This window comes from Dipteris shenzhenensis, chromosome 2, assembly GCF_047967505.1.
Source record: "Dipteris shenzhenensis isolate YYH24624 ecotype China chromosome 2, Dip_SZ_1.0, whole genome shotgun sequence".
Taxonomy (NCBI): Eukaryota; Viridiplantae; Streptophyta; class Polypodiopsida; order Gleicheniales; family Dipteridaceae; genus Dipteris; species Dipteris shenzhenensis.
This window is the reverse complement of record NC_141597.1, coordinates 54,119,574-54,139,873: the sequence shown is the minus strand read 5'-3', so window position 1 is coordinate 54,139,873 and position 20,300 is coordinate 54,119,574. Positions and strand designations below refer to the sequence as shown.

General features: G+C 43.1%; 1 protein-coding gene across 1 annotated transcript; it reads right to left on the bottom strand.

Moving 5' to 3' along the window:
* Positions 1–3,945: 3,945 nt before the first annotated feature.
* LOC147904985 (uncharacterized) lies at positions 3,946–5,997 on the bottom strand. Its single transcript, XM_087396278.1, has one exon. It carries the CDS (start codon positions 5,697–5,699, stop codon positions 4,539–4,541), a length of 1,161 nt encoding a protein of 386 aa, XP_087252404.1. The 5' UTR covers positions 5,700–5,997; the 3' UTR covers positions 3,946–4,538.
* Between the last annotated feature and the right edge of the window lie 14,303 nt (positions 5,998–20,300).

Sequence of the window (20,300 nt, the reverse complement as noted above, 5' to 3'; positions counted from 1 at the left end):
TATAATAGCTACTAGACTGGACATTGCATTTGCAATAGGAGTTGTTAGCCAACATATGGCTAATCCAAGAAACAAGCATTGGGAGGCAGTTAAGTACATCATAAGGAACATGAAGGGTACCAAGGAGATGTGTATCTGCTTTGGTAGAGGAGAGACGCGTGTACTTTAGGTACACTAAGTTTTTTCTTCTTTTGCTCCCTTGAGCGCAGAATTTTAGAACGTTAGGGTCAATGCCAGCCACCAGACGTGTGTACTTAGATACTCTAAGTTTTTTCTTCTTTTGCTCCCTTAAGCGTAGAATTTTAGAACGTTAGGGTCAATACCAACCACCAAATGAGGACTACAAAGAGGCTTGACACTGCAGTAATGTGGTGAGCACGGTGCCAGCAAACACATGAGGACATGAAGGGTAAGAGAGGAGCTACCATGTGGGCAACAAATGGGCTGCCATATGGGCAGCATTCAAAGACCCTTTTTAGGGTTTATTAAAACCACCCATCAGGGCAGCTCAGTCAACATAGGACAGACTCAGTGTGGCTGCCTCTACAGCTGCTCACAGGCTCTGAATGTGGGCTGGATGGAGCATTAGGGCAGAGCGGCGTGGCCTGCATTGAAGGCCTTATATAGGCCAACAGGTGAAGCTGGATCGGCCTAGTTATGTCGGCCAGTGAAGCAGCCAGGTTGGCAGCTGCAGGTGTCCGTACAGCTCTGGGGCTGGATGGAGCACTAGGGCAGAGCGGCGTGGCCTGCATTGAAGGCCTTATATAGGCCAACAGGTGAAGCTGGATCGCCCTAGTTATGTCGGCCAGTGAAGCAACCAGGTCAGCAGCTGCAGGTGCAAGTGTCCGTACAGCTCTACAGCTGACTCAACCCGGACGGCAGATCAGCCCTATTAGGGCTGAGTTGGCCTGTCTGGTCAGCTGCAGACCAGGGCCAATCAGCCCAAATAGGGAGGTCCTTGTGCCCTATAAAAGGCCCCTTTGGGAAGGGCATTCCATAGCAGCTCTCAGCCAATTGGGCCACCACTCGGTGCACAACTACAGCCAGTAGGGGAGCACAAGCATGTGTAGAAGGGAGCGAAGAGCTCCCCCTAGAGCAAGCTATTAAAGCCTATCAAAGAGCTTACAGGCGTGTGGTGATCCAGAAGGAGTTCTACAACAGTAGGAGTAGTTAACAGTGCACAAGGGAGTGTCATACTTGGCAGTACCAGACAGCAAGTCGTGGCTTACTGATGTTCAGATTATCTATACATGATGGTGGTTCTACTGTGTTTTATCTTCCAGATCTTGAGTATTTTTTAAATCTGCTTGTGCACACATATTTGAAGTTGGTCGCTTCCTTTGGTTCTTGAGATTCTTCCATTGCATACACAATAATTCCGCTGCGTGGAATCAGTAGCTAGGCATCTAATTGTAAGGATACTGAGGATTCTCCAACATGGTATCAAAGCTGGAAAAAGGATCTGAGAGGCAACATTCCAAAGGAGTAGAGATCTGAAGCAGGAGGTACATGCCTTGGTGATCAAGCCATACAGCCAGAGAGAAACTTTGACAACTGAAAGAGGAAGGCCATGTCTGCTCAATAAAGATGCAAAAGGAAGATCAGTGTGCTTGTATGAGGTAGTACTCTTTGCAGTTAACCTCGTAGTACAACATCGTGTCCTGCATTCTGATCCCAAATTTTGACGACGGGATTGTTGCATGGTGACAACTATCCGGTCTGAAGGATCAAGATCCAGTCACTTCGTTGCAAAATGATCATTGAAATTATTACAAATTCAGTGCTTCTGCACATTCGGTTGGCAGCGACTGTATCTAAGGCCTTGACGAATTTGCGGGACTTGTATGACAAAAGCCAATATGGGCCGCATTGTGATGCTCATTTTCATGCTGAAGATGAAGGTGACCTGGTATGTGAGCATCTTATCAAAGTCATAGTTTTAGAAGATTCACTGCCGTTGTGGGTCAGAAGGTGGATAGGAACTCTCGTGGACAGCGACTCTAATGCTTAGTGACATTCAAGGGGTTACTGACAACCCTAACGTCTGGAGAGAGATGAAGGCTCAAAAAGCTTGGTCCCTTTTTTATCCAAGAGAAAGCAAGACAAAAAATGGAGGAGGATGTTGGCAAGAAGTCGATGTCAACACTAAAGGCAAAGATAAGGGCAAGCAAGAGAAAGGCAAGCCCAACAAGAGAGAAGATTTCAAGCCTATTAGAAATCGTTAAATACTTTGGACAAACTGAATTTCCAAAGAAATATTTACAGCTTTATACAGTCTTCCAAAATCTGTCCTGAAGGAGAAATGAAGGAGCTTCTCAGATGGGGTTGATTGACCAGCAGAATCATCATCCATCAACCCACCATTCTTCTCATGGTGTTGTTCGGTTACAAGTTGAGTCTCCTTTCTGCGTTGCCATGCACAAATCATGTGGTCAACTGCAATGGAGCATAATGTTATTGAATGGTAGAAAGCTACAGGAAAATGCAGAGAGCCTCCCTTTCTTTGAGATATGGACTCAGCAAGGATGCTACAGTTATAGCAAGATCCTGGATCACACACTTGCCTCTTCAATTTCAATGAGAGGATTGATCAAGCAAATTGTTGGTGAGGAGGATAATAAAAAATAAGGCCGCATTTGACTCATAAGCTGCAGGGGCTCATAATCCACCAAGAGAGTACATCTGGAGGTGTGTTGTCCATGGCTGCCATCAAGAAATGTAGTTCCAAGATTACTTCAAGGAAGTATAAGGACATGGAAAGGAAAACAATTTCCAGCTGGAAGGGTGGCAATAATAGAGAGCAGCCAGTACAAGGACTTTCGAGCACAGGGAGGAAGATCTTCCCTTCGGAATTTTGACAAGGCTGCAGGGAGGTGAGTATTCTGGGCTTAGGAGCTGAGTGCTCCTGTTCCAGCCCTTGGCTTTTGTATAGCCAGGCTGGGTGCTTTTCCGAGCACCAACGTCCAAGAAATCACCCAAGTATAATTTAGGGAAGAGTCTTGCTTTATTTGCAAGACCATCTAAATTTAACCACTTGCTATACAAAGCAGAGCTGGTCCTTTAATACCCCAGAAAGCAAAGCTTGCTACTTTAGGGAATCAGACTTCAACCAAAATTGAAGATTAGCCCAAAATGGCATTCACCACTAGCAAAGATCCTTGCCTATTCCAAAGCTAGAAGCTGGGATGGCTTGCTACAAAATCCACAGCTAGTACATCATCCATCAAAGCTATACCCTGCCTCTAGACCAGTAAATCATATAGCTTGCCAGCATCACAAGTCTAGAGCTGGTTTTGCCGTGCTCTAGGATAGCCAGATCACAGCCTACAAGACTCTTGCACAACCAGCAAAAGCCTCCATGCCCATCTGTGCAACCTCCAAATCGCGATCTTTCTTGCGTACACGTATGGAAACGATTTGCCTTCAGGTGAACCCCCCAGGTCCAGCCTATACAACATCTCTAGGCCACAACCCTCTATGCTCAGCATGTTGCCCGATACCTTTAAATATCAGTTAACGTTTGAGACATACGATCAGAAACTTAGAAATTCGTCTATATCTTCAACCTACTCACCAAATACTTCAGGTGATCCCCTTAGGTAGTCAGCTTCTCCGATTGGGGAACTAACCCAGACCTATATGGCAGCTTAGGTTTATTTGTGGTGAAAACCAACAGCCTCCTGGACTGTCCAACCGTGGTTTCCAACCCAGTTAGACTGCCCATAAACCCTACATCTTCCCATCATCGTTAAACTGTGGTCAAACCTATTAGAGACGTAACAGTTACAAGTTCCAGGACTATTAATAAATTGATCAGCACCCAGTATATAATTGCACATCAAAATAAAATTGGTGAAGTGGATCCTGCTGCGGTGAAGCTTGTATCCTTGCAATTGATCAATTTTAAAATATACAGGTACATTTAATCATTAAATTGGTCTATGCTTCCATAGACGAATGAGATGATCAACGCTTGCCAAGTTTATTGGTATCTCATCATCTATATATACCTAGATGAATCCAGGAACATTCCCAAACTCATCCTCTAAAAACACAACATAGTGCAGTTTCAATCTCACGAGAGTCACTCATAAGATTGAAAACCATAAACTACTTGTGAAGTCTAAACGATTTCATCATCTGTCCAATCCGAAAAATTGGTGTCTTCTCGTCTGTTGAATGCGGCTTTATGGAAAATTGCAATGAATGTGGATCTGACAATAACGGAAGGATATGGCTGAAAGGATTTTGGGTCTGCTCAAACAAAGAATCCCAGAAATAAATCCAAAATTTACAAAAGAATAGGAACTCGGCAAGACGACCCAAAACCTATAGTGCAGCTGAACGGAAGCTGGGGAAAGGAGTCGCATTGGATTGTATCTGGCTTATGAACGACTGCAGCTCTTAAGGTTAAAATCAATCCATCTCAGGAAGGCGACAGAATACGAAAGGGCATCCCGTTTTCAAGCGATCCTATGCTTTGCCCGCCCAGAAGGTGTTACTCTACCACGGATGGGCAAAGATGACGTGTTTCCCTTTTATATATCCGTCAAGTCCAGGCCGATGGAGATGTGTTCCCATACAGCTTGCTTATCAGAAACGTTGGAAGTGGCAGATTTGCAAGTGAAGTAGAAAACACAGCTCATGATAGCATCTAAGAGAAACAAGAAGGAATGCATAAAGACGAGTAAAGGTCCCTCCCACAATCTTGATGCAGTGTCGATTGCATATGTGCCCCCTGGAATTCCAATCACCCTGTATTGATAAAGGCTTTCCACCATGGCCGTGCCAACCATGATAGCAAGGAAGAGGGACAAGCCTACCTGCGTCTTCCCTTTGATCAGAAACAAGGATCTGGCAAGGGCTGTGAGCCCGTAGTGTTCCTCTAAGATGGAGACAACATTAGCGAGGTTGCCAATGATGATCATATGGGCAAAAATCACAGAAAAGAACAACGCCATTGCCACCTCCGTGAGGAAAACCAAATCGGCAGAGAACTCGAATGCGTCCAGGAAGCTGACAACGAGCAAGAGCAAGAGGATAGCCATGCTGCCGAATCCCAGTAAGACGAGGCAGATCCAGAGGTAGGTGAAGGAGAGGCGCTTCCAAAGCCGTAAGGCCACAGAAACGAATAAGGCAAAGGAGGGCTTCTTGCCAGCGTAGGTGCAAGCGACGGTGAACATGACGGCAGCCTTGGCGAAGAGCCAGAGAGTGAAGAAGGCAGGGGAGCAGAATGTGTAGGAGAGGAAGGATTGGGCGAGGGAGGAGTAGACGGATTTGGTGAAGGAGGATTGGAGGAGGCCACCGGCGAGGGCGACGCTGTTGAGGCGAGAGGAAAGGGTGACGGCAAGGCCACCATGGAGGAAAGCTTGAGAGAGGATGAGGGCGGAGACGGGGCAGATGAGGAGGATCATGAGGGAGATGAGCAAGGAGGAGTTGGCACGGAGAAGGGTGATGGATTCTCGAAGGATGTCGAGGAAGCCCATGGAGAGGAAACGACTATTGGTGGCGATGGCGAAGGATCGAGGGGGAGGGTGGTGGAGTTTGTCGTTGGGAACCATGGAGTCAGAGCTGGAGCTTCTGAGTTTTTTCTTGGAGGAGGAGATGGGGAGGTCGTCGTCCTGCGGGTTTGAGTCGGGGGGAGGGTCAGGGACGAAGGAGATGGAGATGGAGGAGGGATCTTCAGGGAGGCGATCCATGGAGATGGAGAAGAAGAGGAGTGGGAGCGTTACAGAGGAAGGAGCAAGAAGAAGAAGAAGGAGGAGGAGGAGAAGAAGGTAACTGTCAACGCCATAGCCAAAAGAGCCAGAGAGCAGGGAAGGTCGCCATAGCTTTGCTTCTAATCGTTGATCGGAATTCAGCTACAGAGCAGTAGGCAAAAGTTTTTCTCTGTTCACTAGCAGGCTTTCTTCTACCTTTCGACAACAAACAAGAACGTTGTCTGTTCTTCTTCTTCTTCTTCTTCTTCTTCTTCTTCTTATTTAGACTCTCGCTTCATCTACCACCCTCTCTCCACTCCCTCGCCACTCTCTTCTTCCCTTCTTTCTTCCATCCTTCCCTTCTTGCCCCCCCCCGCTTCCTCCCTCCCCGTACCTTCCTCGCCCCCTCCCTCGCCCGCCCTAGCGCTGACCCCGAGCTTTAGCCTTCCCCCCTTCATCTGGCTCCGCACCCCCCCCCGCCCCCCCCCCTTCGCCCATCCAATCATTTCACAGCGCATTGCCGCGTCCGTCGAACGTGCTATCGTGGGCTCTTGTCATCGATACTTCGTTTCTTTGCGCCTTTGGACTCTTCGAACCATCCCGCCCGGCCGCCGATCCCTTTTTGGAGGGGGAACTCCCGCACACAAAACATGACTCTCTACTTGCTCGAGACACAGACACAGAGAGATGATTGACCCATCCATGCACTTCTTCTTTTTAAGGCCTTCGATTTCTTTAGGACCCCTCCCCATTTTCATGTTACGATATTTCTTAAGAAAACGATCCATATTTCTCTGCATTTTCACTTTGGCTTTACGATATTTCTTAAGAGAATAAATGAACATAGATCCAAAATAAGGTTAATGGACATATTTCTAAAGAAAATGAAATGAACATAGATCCAAACGAAGGTTAATCTAGGACTAAGGGAATCCAAGTAGACAACCTCACTCCCCCATGAAGCAAAAGTGACAAGGAGGTACAATAAAAGCCTCCACTTCAATGCCAAAAAGTTACGAGTTGGTGAAAGTAATCATGCAATTTGACAAAGGAGATTTCAAGTAATCACGCAATTTGACAAAGGAAATTTCTCCTCTACTCACCAATGACCTCGACAAGTACAGAGAAAAGAAGAGGAGTAAAATACAAGACGTGCACAAATCCATCACACACAACTTTGAAGAACACCTTTTGCAACACAGAGCCATCACTCCATGCAAGCAACTTGAATAAGCATTGAACCCACACACAGAGACTCTCTCTCTCTCTCTCTCTCTCTCTCTTACCAATGAACAAGCATTGGCTACCATAACATAGCTCACCCAACGCTTCATACGAAAAACACATACACACTCATAGAGCAAATACAACAATCGAACTTGTCATGCTTGTGCCCTAGTGTCCAATTCTTGACACCATTTTGTCAAGCATGCAATACAAATGGTGCTCAAGTGGCAGATGAAAAAATCATATGCTAAGGGCATGGGAATATATTCATCAAAGTAGTACCATGTTGACTTTAAAAAAAGGTTTTGCTTTTATGTTGCTTCTAAGAGGCTCAAGGTTTGATACCTATGATGTGTGAGCCAATGCCTTGACTTCATCCAGGCCCTAATTTCTATGGTGTGTGAACCAAAGCAATAGCCTATCCTAGCACTATAAACACAAGATCAAGTATTGATAGTATTAATCCAACAACAAAAGAATGTGAATGCTACCCACAACACAACAATAGACATTTCTTTGGTTCAATGGATGATGTGAAGTTGCAAAATAGGACTTTCAGCCTGCTCTAGAGTGGGACATGCCCTCTTTTGTGCAATTTGGCCCCATGGGGGCCATAGTTAAAGGCATCTTCTCAATGAACCAGAAACCATATAGAAAGTTCAAAGGACTGCTCTAAGTTGCTCTTTCAAATTAAAAATCTTGTTAGGACCAAAGAGTTTTTGTTTTTTCATCGCTCATCTTTTGGACTGACTCTAGGATTGGACGTGTAATGAGGACGCGCGTCGCAAATGAATGTAATAATAATTATTTGGATAGGCATGAACCAAAATAAGAATATCAAAGAAGGAAGAGCCCAAATTTCCACCTCTAGATGGTGGCTAATGCTTCTCATTATGATGGTGGTCCCTCTAGATATTGGCTTCTCATCCATAGCATTTATTGTACCAAAACTACAAACCTCCAAGGATTTTATCAAAGTTAATCTAACAACAAAATTACCTTTGTCAAAGTTCATAAACAATAAAAATTATCCCCTCTCAACATGGAATCTTTACAAAGTTAGCTTTTAACCATTAAATCACTCGCTTGAGAGGTCATAACAACTTTGTATAAATGATGCCAGTATGATGTGCCTATCGGATATTAGTGGCTCGGTCAACAAATGCTTGATACTTTGTTAATTTGTTTTGACATTAGTGGCTGGGTCAACAAATGCTTGATACTTTGTTGTCTGTTTTGGTAAGAAACTCAGCTCCCATCACATAATGTTTCCACATTCCTAAGGCATGCACAATAGTGGTTAATTCTTTATCATATGTACTATAATTACATTCCACTAGTTTTAATATTTGGCTCCCATATGCTATACGATGTCCATCTTGCATAAGTACGGCTCCAATCCCCCTGATAACTAAATTCCTCAGTTGGAGCAAATATGCAAAGTATTTGGTGCTCCTGGAGACTTGAAAATGGTTAATGCCTTCGGCCTCAGCCTAGATGGTAAGGCAGGCCAATGGTATAGGGCCCTCAACCTTTAGGAGAAAGTCAACTGGGGAGGTTGTGAAAAGGCTTCATCATAGGGTTCGCTCCCATGGGCCACAAGTGGAGCTCGATTAATCACTTGTATGAGGTGAAACAAAATAAGAAGGAGTGCCTTCGGGACTACATTGCGAGGATCAAACACCTCAATTCCAACTGTGAACTGCATGTGAGGATGAGCAACGAGCAATTGTTGGCATGCTTCCTCATCAAATTGGCTGAATGATCATTTAATGGTTGGTTATGGGAGAGTTTGCCTCTAATCCACTGAATCAACTGGGCCAACAAGGGAGAACCCAATCTTCCACGGATTCCACGTCTGTATCCTCAACATAATTACAATGAAGGAAGAAATTCAAGCAGTCACCCATCTTGTATTGAAGCTAGCCAACGGCGAAAGGTATTAACATCAACGTTTTTGGCTTCACATATCCTGTCCAATTTGTGGTAACAGAATTCACTCAACAGCCCAAATATAAAGTCATCCTGGGTAGGACATTCTTGCAAATGCCAAGATTGGTACACGATTGGCGCAAAAACAACATCTACTGTGGACCTGCACACCTACAGGCCCACCCACTATCAGGGCACCTATTTGCTATGGAATCTAACACAATGGACAGGAAAACATTCTTGAAACTATTTCAAGCTTGTGAGAAGGAGTGCAATGGAAAGAGGCAGATGATTTTGGGTATGCCCCTCTCCCCAAGCCTGAGTTCTCTCAGAATTGGATGCACATTTTGGCGACTATTGACATCCCATAAAGAATGGGGTTCCAGATAACAACCCCCGAATGTGAAGGATTGAAGGCGGTAGTACCCCTCCATATGTTTAATATGCTCAAACCCTGCGAGGTGAGAAAGGGGGAAGTTAAAGTCAAGTTAGACTTCCATTGGCTGATGTGTGTAGGACCAACCACTTCTCACCATGAGTTTTCCTCCAACTGGCATCCTAGTTGAGTAGGGTTACTGCTCCAATGGGCTCTATAATGGCCATGGAGACCTCCCTTTAGGTCCTAAGCTTTGAAGATCTAAAAGCCCAAAAGTCTCCACTAAGGGCAAAGAGAAGTTAAACCCCAAAGTGGAGGAAGAGGAAGACGAAGAAAAGGAGGACCTGCGACAGTTTCCCCCCCATTATAAGCCCTACACAATAGAGGACCATAAAATCCTATACCAATAGGCCAAGAGAACCCAGGAAGAAGGTTGCTTCCAAGGATATGATGGCCCAACCAAAGTTTAGGAAGTGAACCTAGCGTGAGAAGGGGTTGAGTTACAACCAATATACATAGCAGATGACCCCATCCCCAATGAGGAGCAATCCTTAATTGCTTTGCTTCAAGAGTACAAGGACTGCATGGCCTAGAAGTATACAGACATGAAGGGTGTGCCTACCGAAGTCATGCAACACACTATACCCATGATAGATGATGTTAGGCCAGTGCAACAATGTCCCTATCATATGAATCCCAAATGCACCTTATAGTGAGGGAGGAAATACAAAAACTCATAGATGCAGGTTTCCTCTATGAGATAGAGCATATAGACTGGGTGTCACCCATTGTGATAGTCCTAAAGAAGAATGGAAAAATCCGAGTATGCATAAACCTGAAAAAGGTCAATGCCGTCACAAGGCACGATCACTCCCATTACCATTCACGAAACATGTACTAGAAAGGATGGCCCGGGAAGGAAGCTTATAGCTTCTTAGATGGGTCCTCAAGGTACAACCAATTATCCATCGCCTCAAAAGATCAACACAAAATCGCTTTTGCAACCAAATCGGCTGTGTCTTTGCATCTAAGGTGATGCTATTTGGACACACCAATGCGCCCACCACATTTCAGTGGCTAATGATCACCGCTTTCAAGGAGAGATTTTGAAGAAGTCTCATAGCCTGGCCATTGTAGAAGCTGTTGATATTCTTTGAGTAGACCAAGGAGTGTCAGAAATCCTTCGACACCCTCAAGCTAGCTCTAGCCATAACATTGGTATTACATGGAATCTAATATTCCATTTCCACATAGATGCCTCAAACTTTGCCATAGGGTGCATGTTAGCTCAGCTAGGGAAGTACAACTTGGACTACCTCATGTATTTGCTAGCTAGCAATTAAACAATGCCGAGGTCATTTGCACTACGATAGAGAGGGAAGGTCTAGCCATGGTTTATGCAATTATGAAGATTAGGCATTACTTGTTAGCTAACAAGTTTGTATTTTTTTTTGATCATTAGGCACCACTATACCTAGTTAAGAAGCCCTGCATGATGGGACACATAATGAGGTGGATGTTAAATAATGGAAAAACCCATGTCCTAGCCGACCACCCCTCAAGGATCCCCAATGGAGAACTTCCAATGGAAGTCAAGGATGAACTCCTAGATGCCCCCTTATTTCTCATTGACATAATTTCGGAATGGGTGGCTGAAATAGGACATTACTCAGCGAACGAGCTACCTGTCGATAAATCCTAAAGAAGGACAAGTCTTGCAAACTCAATAAAGATGTAGCGCCATACCAACTAATTGTAGGTCAACTCTACCGCATGGGGAAATATGGCATTATGCATAGATGCATGTGCAAACATGAGTATGTGGACGTGCTTGAGGAAGCACATTCGAGAATAGCAGATGGCCACTTTGCTGTGCTACAAGTACACCTTTGGTGGCCAACCCTTTTTGGGGATGTAGCTGAATTTGTCAAATGATAGAACCCCTACCAAAGGGTGAGAATCCCCCATAAGGCAGACATGATGCCCCTAATAGGAATAATAACAGATCAACCTTTGAGAAATGGGGGATAGATGCCAAGTAGCTAAGGGAACGAGAGCCAGATATGTCATCCTAACTACCGATTATTTCACCAAATGGGTGGAGGGTTGGACTACAAAGAAAGCCGAGGCGAGGTCCACAGCTAAATTTTTATATGAACAAGTAATCACACGGTTCGGATGTCCCTTGGAACTAGTCAACGGTCAAGGAACCCATTTCCTCCCTAAATCCTCTCAAGTGTCAATTTTAGGTCAAACATGGAGTGATTCTTGGTTACATAGTGTCCAAGAATGGGATCTGTATGGATTACAATAAGATTAAGCTCAATCTAGAGCTACCCCCACCCACGAATGCCAAAGGGGTGCAATGGTTTATAGGCCATACGGGTTACTATCGAAGATTCATACTATTCTATGTGGACATAACCCAGCCATTGTATAAGCTGTTGATATTCTTTGAGTGGACCAAGGAGTTAGAAATCCTTCAACACCCTCACGCTAGCTCTGGCCACCACACTGGTATTACGTGGAATCTAATATTCCATTTCCACATAGATGCCTCAAACTTTGCCATAGGGTGCACGTTAGCTCAGCTAGGGAAGTACAGCTTGGACTACCCCATGTAGTTTGCTAGTTGGCGATTAAACAACACTGAGGTCATTTACACTACAATAGAGAGGGAAGGTCTAGCCATGGTTTATGCAGTCAAGAAGTTTAGGCACTACTTATTAGCCAACAAAATTGTCTTTTTTGTTCATCATCAGGCAGCACTGCTATACCTGGTTAATAAGCCCTGAATGATGGGATGCATAATGAGGTGGATGTTAAATCTCCGAGAGTCTGACTTCACAGTTGCAGTGCATAATGGAAAAACCCACATCCTAGCCGACCACTCCTCAAGGATCCCCAATGGAGAGCCTCCAATGGGAGTCGCGGATGAACTCCTAGATGCCCCCTTATTTCTCATTGATATAATTCCGGAATGGGTCGCTCAAATAGGAGATTACTTGGTGAACGGGGTACCTACTATCAATTAATCCTAAAGAACTATAGGTCTCGCAAACTCATTAAAGATGCAGTGCCATACCAACTATTTGCAAGCCAACTCTACCGCATGGGAAAATATGGCACTTTGCCGCAGATATTACAACATGTAAGGTGCTACAAGCATGCCTTTGGTGGTTGACTCTTTTTGGGGATGTAGCTGAATTTGTCAAATGATGCAATCCCTTCCAAAGGGTGAAAATCCCCCATAAGGCAGAAATGATGCCCCTAACAACAATAATAACAGATCAGCCTTTTGAGAGCTGGGGCGTAGATGCCCAGTAGCTAAGGGAATGGGAGCCAGATATGTCATCTTGGCTACCAATTATTTCACCAAATGGGTGGAGGGTTGGACTACAAAGAAAGCCGAGGCGAGATCCACAGCTAAATTGTTATATGAACAAGTAATCACATGGTTTGGATGTCCCTTGGAACTAGTCATCAATCAAGGAACCCATTTCCTCAATGAAGCAATAGCGATCCTGACTAGCAAATTCATGATCATAAAAAGGAAATCCACGTTGTATTACCCTGGAGCTCAAACAAAACATGTTGCATGATTATAACTTGTATAGTTGAAGCCAGTTGTACCAACTGGGTGGACAAGCTCATCCGCAGCACTATGGGCCTACCAAATGTCATACAAAGTGGCAACCAACTGCACCCCCTTCAACTTAGCCCCCTTCAACTTAGCCTTTGGGGTGGAGACACTCATGCTAATGGAGTACATAATGCCCAGCCTACACATTGCAGTTAAGGAGAGGCTCACCAAGAATGCCTTACCTGAGCGCCTAACCAATCTTGAAAGGCTAGATGAGACAAGATTGTGCGTAGCGTATTGCCTTTGAGTGGAGAAGGCGAGGCATAAAAAATGGCTTGACTGCCATCTCAAGAACAAGGACCTAGAACAAGCCTGACTTGGCACTCCTCTATAGCATCCACAATACCAAGGAGAAACTTAAAATATAGGGGCAAGGGTCCCTACCGTGTAGTGGAGAGAACTCCACTAGACCATGTAGAAAAACCACCCTAGACGGGGTTGAGATGGACTGCTACCTTAATGGTAGCAAGATGAAAAGATATTATGGTCCCCTCACTCTACAAACTCTCTAGGCCATACACCGAGAGAAAGTGCTTAATGCCAAGGTAGCACGAATGAAACACCATGCCATTGAAGAGGCCAGGATATGTAATGCAAAAACCAGGCAAAAGAAACAAATGGCTCTACCTAAGGCTATAGTAGAACACCTAGGCTCGATAGATGACTTAACAATAGATCCGGCTAGGTTGAGTATTTATTTGCAAGGTCCCAGTACAAGGGTGAAAGCACTTGTGGATCTGGGAGGAGCGAGTCATACCTTCATCCCCCATGAGGTATGGGAAGCATTGAAGGTACCGCTAAACCTAGATCTTGCTTTAGTTTGAGTCATTAATAGCCAAATTTTAAATACATTGGGTTATGTGGATTTGAAAGTAATTGTTGCTTGCCATGTGGTAGATACTCAATTTTATGTTCTTCCCACAGAAGCGTCAGATGAACAGATGATCCTTGGGAGAACATGGTGCTACACTATCAATTGCCAAATCAACTAGAGAGTGTACACCACTACTCTCGCATACGGCACTAGCACCTTAGTGATCTCATTCTGTAAAGAGGACTCCACTTCAACCACCTTCGAAGGATATGGAAGTTTTGATGTAGGGTGATTCCAAAGCTCCAAAAACATCCCAACCCCCAATTCATTGCCCCAAGAAAGACTTACACCCCCACTCCACTCAAGGGTATTACCCTAACCACAATGAAGGCAAACCTTTGATGCCATCTACTTTCCTGCCTCTTCTCCCGAAGCCCATTCTCATGGGCAAGGCTTGGATGTCTCAAGAACAATGGGTGCACAAGGATGTCCACGCGCAATGCTACTATGAAAGAGGGAAACAATTATGGATTCCCAAAACTATGGGAAGGTTCCTGACCCCCCCTCACCCCATTCCCAAATGGACAACTCCCTCAAAGAGAAAAGTCCAATGACATCAATCGCCACATTGGCAAAGCCAATTTCCAATGCTACAAGTCCATAAAACTCACCCACATTGGATCACAAGGGAGCTCTTGGAGGCCTAAGGCTACTACCAAGGTGAACGTTATATTTGGGCCCCAAAACTTCCAGACACACAGAATCCATGAACTCATGACACTTGGATTTGTAAGTCAGTAACACAAGAACCTGCATCAACTTCTTGATGAAGCTTTTATTGCTTCCTATCACAATCAGTTCATCTACATACAAAAGTGCAATAGTAATGTCTTTCCCTTGAGCTTTTTAGTAGAGAGTATGATGTGAATTGGACTTCATGTATTCTAGATTAGCAAAATGCCTATCAATTATACTATACCAACTTGTGGGTGCTTGCTTCAAGTTGTAGAGACTTTTCTTTAAATGGCAAACCTGATGCTCCTTTCCTGGTTCAACATGCATTGTTGGTTGCTGTATGTAGACTTCCTCATCTAGGTAACCATTGAGAAAAGCATTTTTGACATCTAGCTAGTACACATTCCATCTATTGAGTGTCGCTAGTGATATAAAAAATCATATGGAATCTATCTTTGCCACTGAAGAATAAGTCTCATCATAATCTTGACCATCTTGATGTGCAAATCCTTGTGCAACTAGTCTAGCTTTGTATCTTTCAATACTTTCATCTGGATTGAACTTTACTTTGTAAACCCATTTGGGTGCAATGGCCTTCTTTGCTGGTGTGGTTTTTCTACAAAGCTTCCATTTCTTCATTTAGAGTAGTTTATCATTCTGGCTTGTCAACTGCGCCTTCCAAGTACATTTGCTCTTCTGTGTCCATGATGCTAGCCATAAGAGCATAATTGGTGGTTTCAATCTGAATTGCTTTGCCTTTCTAAGCATGTTAATCTGGTCGGTGGTTTGCTTTCCCTAATAGACCGTTTGAGTTGTTATTGCTCTTGGGGTGTCTATTGAGATGACATGGCATGCAAATCTGAAACTGAAGCTAGCATTTTGAAGAAGAGTCCTTCCTTGATTGCTTTTCCTACAAGCTAATACCCTCTGGATTTGTCTCTGATTATGCATTCATCTCCATCAAAGATGACTCTGCATTTGCATTCTATTCTTTGCCCAATTGATAAGAGGTTCTTGTTGAGCATAGAGTACAATCCTTTTGTACTAGTGAACTTGTTCATAGGGACAATGCCTTCCCTTGAATTAAATTCAATGTGTTGTCTGCAATGTAGATAAAATTTTGATGTTCTTCTAATGGTTTCATCTATGAACCATTCCTGATGCTTTGTCATGTGAGATGATGCGTCACTGTCAATGTACCAAGGATCTTGATATGCTTGATCAACTGATAGATACATTCCACTTTTGAATTGCAATCGATGTCAAGATACACTGTATCAATCTTCTACATATCCTCACTTGTAAAAAACATATTATGAGGTTCGTTGGCATAATGACTGTGACTTGAATGTCCACCGCGGTGATTTCCTCTTCCACGGAAATTCCCTCGATTTTGCTTATTGGATTGATATCCTTGGTCGTACTGCTTCTTGTGGCAATCTCTTTCATAGTGTCCAAACTTGTGACACTAGTTGCACTTAATGTTTGACACATTGGTAGTTTCATTCCCTCTTCCTTGAAATCTTCCTCAATTGTAATGATTTCCTCTTGGATGTTGAAGCTGTGTGGATGCTGATGCTGATTTTGGTGATGATGATGACTATTTCTTTGAGATGCTTTACCTCTACCTCTACCTCTTCCTTTACCTTTGTTTGAAGCTGTGAATGCTTGATCATTGGAAAGACATTTGCATGCTTGAATGACCTGATTCTTGAGTTCTTTACCAACAAATAACATTGACTATAACTCTTCCAGTGTTGGAATTTGTTGTTGAATGGCAATACTCTAGACTAAGTTCTCATAACCCTCTCCTAGTCCATTTAGGATGACTTGAACCATTTCTATGGGATTCATAGTCTCTCTTGCTGCTGCAAGTTGGTTGTTATAATCCTTGATTTTGAGTACATAAGCATGACCAGTTTCATTGCTGTTGTGGAAACTCTGGTTGATCTGGTTTCTCAATGTGAGAATCTTGAATGTGTTCTTGGACTCGTAAAGAGCTGCAAACATATCTGATGCTTCTTTGGATGTCTTCACTGTGTTGAGCTATCCAAGCATGACATCTTGCACATTCTACTTGATCAAATGATATACATATTTGTCTTTCTTGTCCCATTCCAATTGTTGCAACCTTGCATTGTGTATTCATCACTACCGTGAAGCTTGTTAGAGCTCGTAGATAAAGGAGCTCAACCGCTTTGCCTTGGTCAGCTTTTTATGGTAGAGTAGATAGCTGTCTACTTGCTTGACTGCCATGAAGCTTGTTAGAGCTCATAGATGGAGGAGCTCAGCCACTTTTCCTTATTCAACTTCTTGTGGTAGAGTAGATAGCAGTCTACTCACTTGTTGTGGGATGTTCCTTGAAGGACTGGCTGGTCTATTCCTTGGAGAAACTAGAACCCTTATTTCTCAAAAATGATAGGCGACCTTTGGACAACACTCAAAATGAACCTTAGAAAGAGTGAGAAATCACTCAAAGTCTCTCTGTCTCTCTCTCTCTGTCTCTCTCTCTCTCTCTCTCTCTCTCTCTCTATGAATATAAGGAGATATCTCAAACCTCATAAAATGAACTCAATCTCACATGGGCAAAACGTCTCTCAGATGGATGGAATTTTCTCTATCACTTAACGGAAACCTTTCATCACTGGAATGAAAGAAGAAGCATCTTAGTCTCTCTTGCACTAGGATCTCAATGCATCAGTGAAAGGCAAGGGAGCTCTGATACCATGAACAAATATGGAGAAGGGAGAGGAGAAGATTGGAGATGAGGAGAGAGGCCACAGCTAGAGAGCACACCACAAATGACTAACTATACACTAGATTTAGTTGAAAATAATGAATATATATAAACACCTTTAGCAATAGGGTTAGGGCTTCTAACCCTTTCCTTTTTAGCACTCGATGTGAGTGTGCTGTGCACATATGATAACACATGATGTTGAGATGGTTCCTCGATAGGGTAGTTCATATATAGAGCTCTCCATTGTTTAGCCTTTGATGTGGAGGGTGATGAATCAAGACCACTCAACAAGGATTTTTGGGGAGCCATGATATCTGAGATGCAAGGTGCATAACGTAATAAATGCAAAAATCTATGTGGTAAAATAAGTATGAGTTGAGGGAGAGAGAGATGAATTTGGAAGACATACTCTACTGATGCAAACTCGAGCATCATTCACGATAATGATGGCATGGTCTTTTCGAAAGCCATCAATGCGTCTAAGGGTCCTTTTAAAATTTGCTTGACAAGGACTTTAAAGAACCCATATTTTTGGCACTTTTAAGCATACCGCTTTTTTAGAAAAAGTATACTACCTAATCTTGATTCCACCCCATTGCATTGAATTGCAGATGTACGTTAATGTGGATTCCTATTTTACTATATTGGTAAACAATCCTTGGGGCAACATCTTTCCTAAGGTCTTTGGATTGGGTCCCAATGAACTAGTGGGGCAATGTCAACAGGACATTTAATGGTGGTGAATGGGTTTATATAGTGAGGTGAAACAAGATGTAGAACACAATATTATTGTGTAAAGAGCATAAGACATGAGAGAAAGATAAAAGAGTGGCATCTAGCTTGAAGATAGCTAGGCAAGGAGCACAAGACAAATTACAAAGTAGTGCACAAATGGGAGAATGGGCTTATATTATAAGGTGAAACAAGACATAAAACAAAATGCATAAAGAGAAAAAGACAAGAGTGAAAGAAAAAAGAGTGGCATCTAGATTGAAAATAGCTAGAATTCTAAGGAGCACAAGGCAAATCACAAAGTAGCATACAAAATAGGAGAAAACACCATAGTAGTAGTATTGATGCCACACTCATATATTAGCTTCCGCATGCACGCACACACACACACACACACATGCATGCGCATGCACGTGCACGTGCACATGCACATGCACACACATGCACACACACATGCACACACACACGCACACACACATGCACACGCTCACACACACACATGCATGCCCGCATGTGCATATTCGTGTGCATGCATCAACCACATCCCCTTTAAATCCTCAAGAGAAATTCTTGTTGAGTGGGATTCTATTGCTACCACCATAGAAACTAAAGGTACTAAGCTACCAATGATGTCTTAAAGATATTGAGTTACTAAGGATATCTTATAGAATAGAAAGCATATTTTATAGCACACTCAAAAGAATCCATATCTGGCTCACTCCTAGTCTAAAGGATGATATTTGAGGCCTTATTAGATCGCTCTAAAACTAGCACTTAATAGATGCACAAATGATGAATTTAGAGCCCTTCTTAGTATCCATAGTAGAATTACTCCTAACATCTCTTTAGAAATGACAAGCTTCTTCTTGGTATCCCTAGTAGAATTACTCCTAACATCTCTTTAGAAATGACAACTTGACAAGCTTTTGCCTTCCCCTATGTCAAATAGACTTCCCAACCTGTTTTCTTTATGTGCGCTAGGTTGTCGTGCATTAACCAAATGCAATTTCAAATCTGCAAACTTTGCCATCAATTGGGAGATATTATGATCTAACTCAGAGGACTTTGGTACCTAAGGAGTTCCCATTACCTTCACCTTAGAAGTTGAAGCTGGTGAAGATAAAAAAAAGGATTTGATTATAGAGAATCTTCTTTCTTGGTTGCAATGCGGAGTGCCTCCACGCACGTGCTAAGATCTTTACTCATTACTTTTGAGCAAAGATGAGGCTCCAAATCCATCATAAATTTTCTCATCTTTAAGGCTCTATCCCTGAGAGATTTTGAGGGGCCACAAAGCTGCATACCGAATTGCCAATGCAGAGACCATCTCATTCTCTCCTTGATAGAACCACTCCAACTGCAACATCAAATCATTTGGTGACTCTATTGTCCCAAGTCATAGCTTCGTTGTAGCCACAACTTGGTCCTCGTAATCCTTGGTAGAGTCTGGCAAGGCCTCATGTCAACTCAAGGCTACACCTTCAAGAAAATTGGGCAAAATCTCCACCTAATCCTTCATGGACCATCTAGAAAGCCCAAAGATAAGACTTTAGGTCTTCTGCTCGGGTCCCTCAAAACATTGAAATATTCACCATGATGAAACAAAAAAAAATGAAGTACCAAGATCCAAACAATATCCTAAGCAAGATCCAAACAAGCTCCCACCGAGCCTTAGTATACCAAGACCAACTTATTTATGTATAAGCACTTGTTCAAAGGACTCCACAGTGTGATTCTCAACCAAATCTTCAAAAATAAGGGACCAACCTACACCATGAAAACATGTGTATACATACACTCAAGAATGACCCTTCTTACAATTGGAAGTGCACATAATAGCTTCAAGGTATTGTACTCTTCATCATTTGCATAGTAAAAGAAGTTAAAAGCATTGAGAATCACCACTCCACTATTATTGTTAAAAACCACCCAAATACTCAACTCTTCTTCACACCAAGTTGCCAATGCATGAATCAAACCCAATCTATCATTGTGCTTGATGGCGTTGTCGATTCACCAACATATTCAAGAGTGCAAACATAAAAGTATAGGATCATGGTGATTGTGCGAATAGCTTGCACATCACCTTCAAAATATTCTAGTTCTCTTAAACAGGCTGCAATCTCTTCTAATGGAGTTCTTCCAGGCATGTTCCAGGCATCCACTTTATCAATAGGGAAACACATGCCTATACTAGGCATAACATGCAATCCACTACACCCGGTACCATTTAGTAAGGTGGGATGAATCCAATACCAAACATACTCATTGTCTCCACCAAAAGATGTGACATGAAGTTGGGAATAATAAATTGTCACACACCTCTTAGCTTCCTACTACTTAGTGATAGAGATCTTTATCATCACTAAAAAAGGGAAAATAAAATAGAAACTTTCATGCTA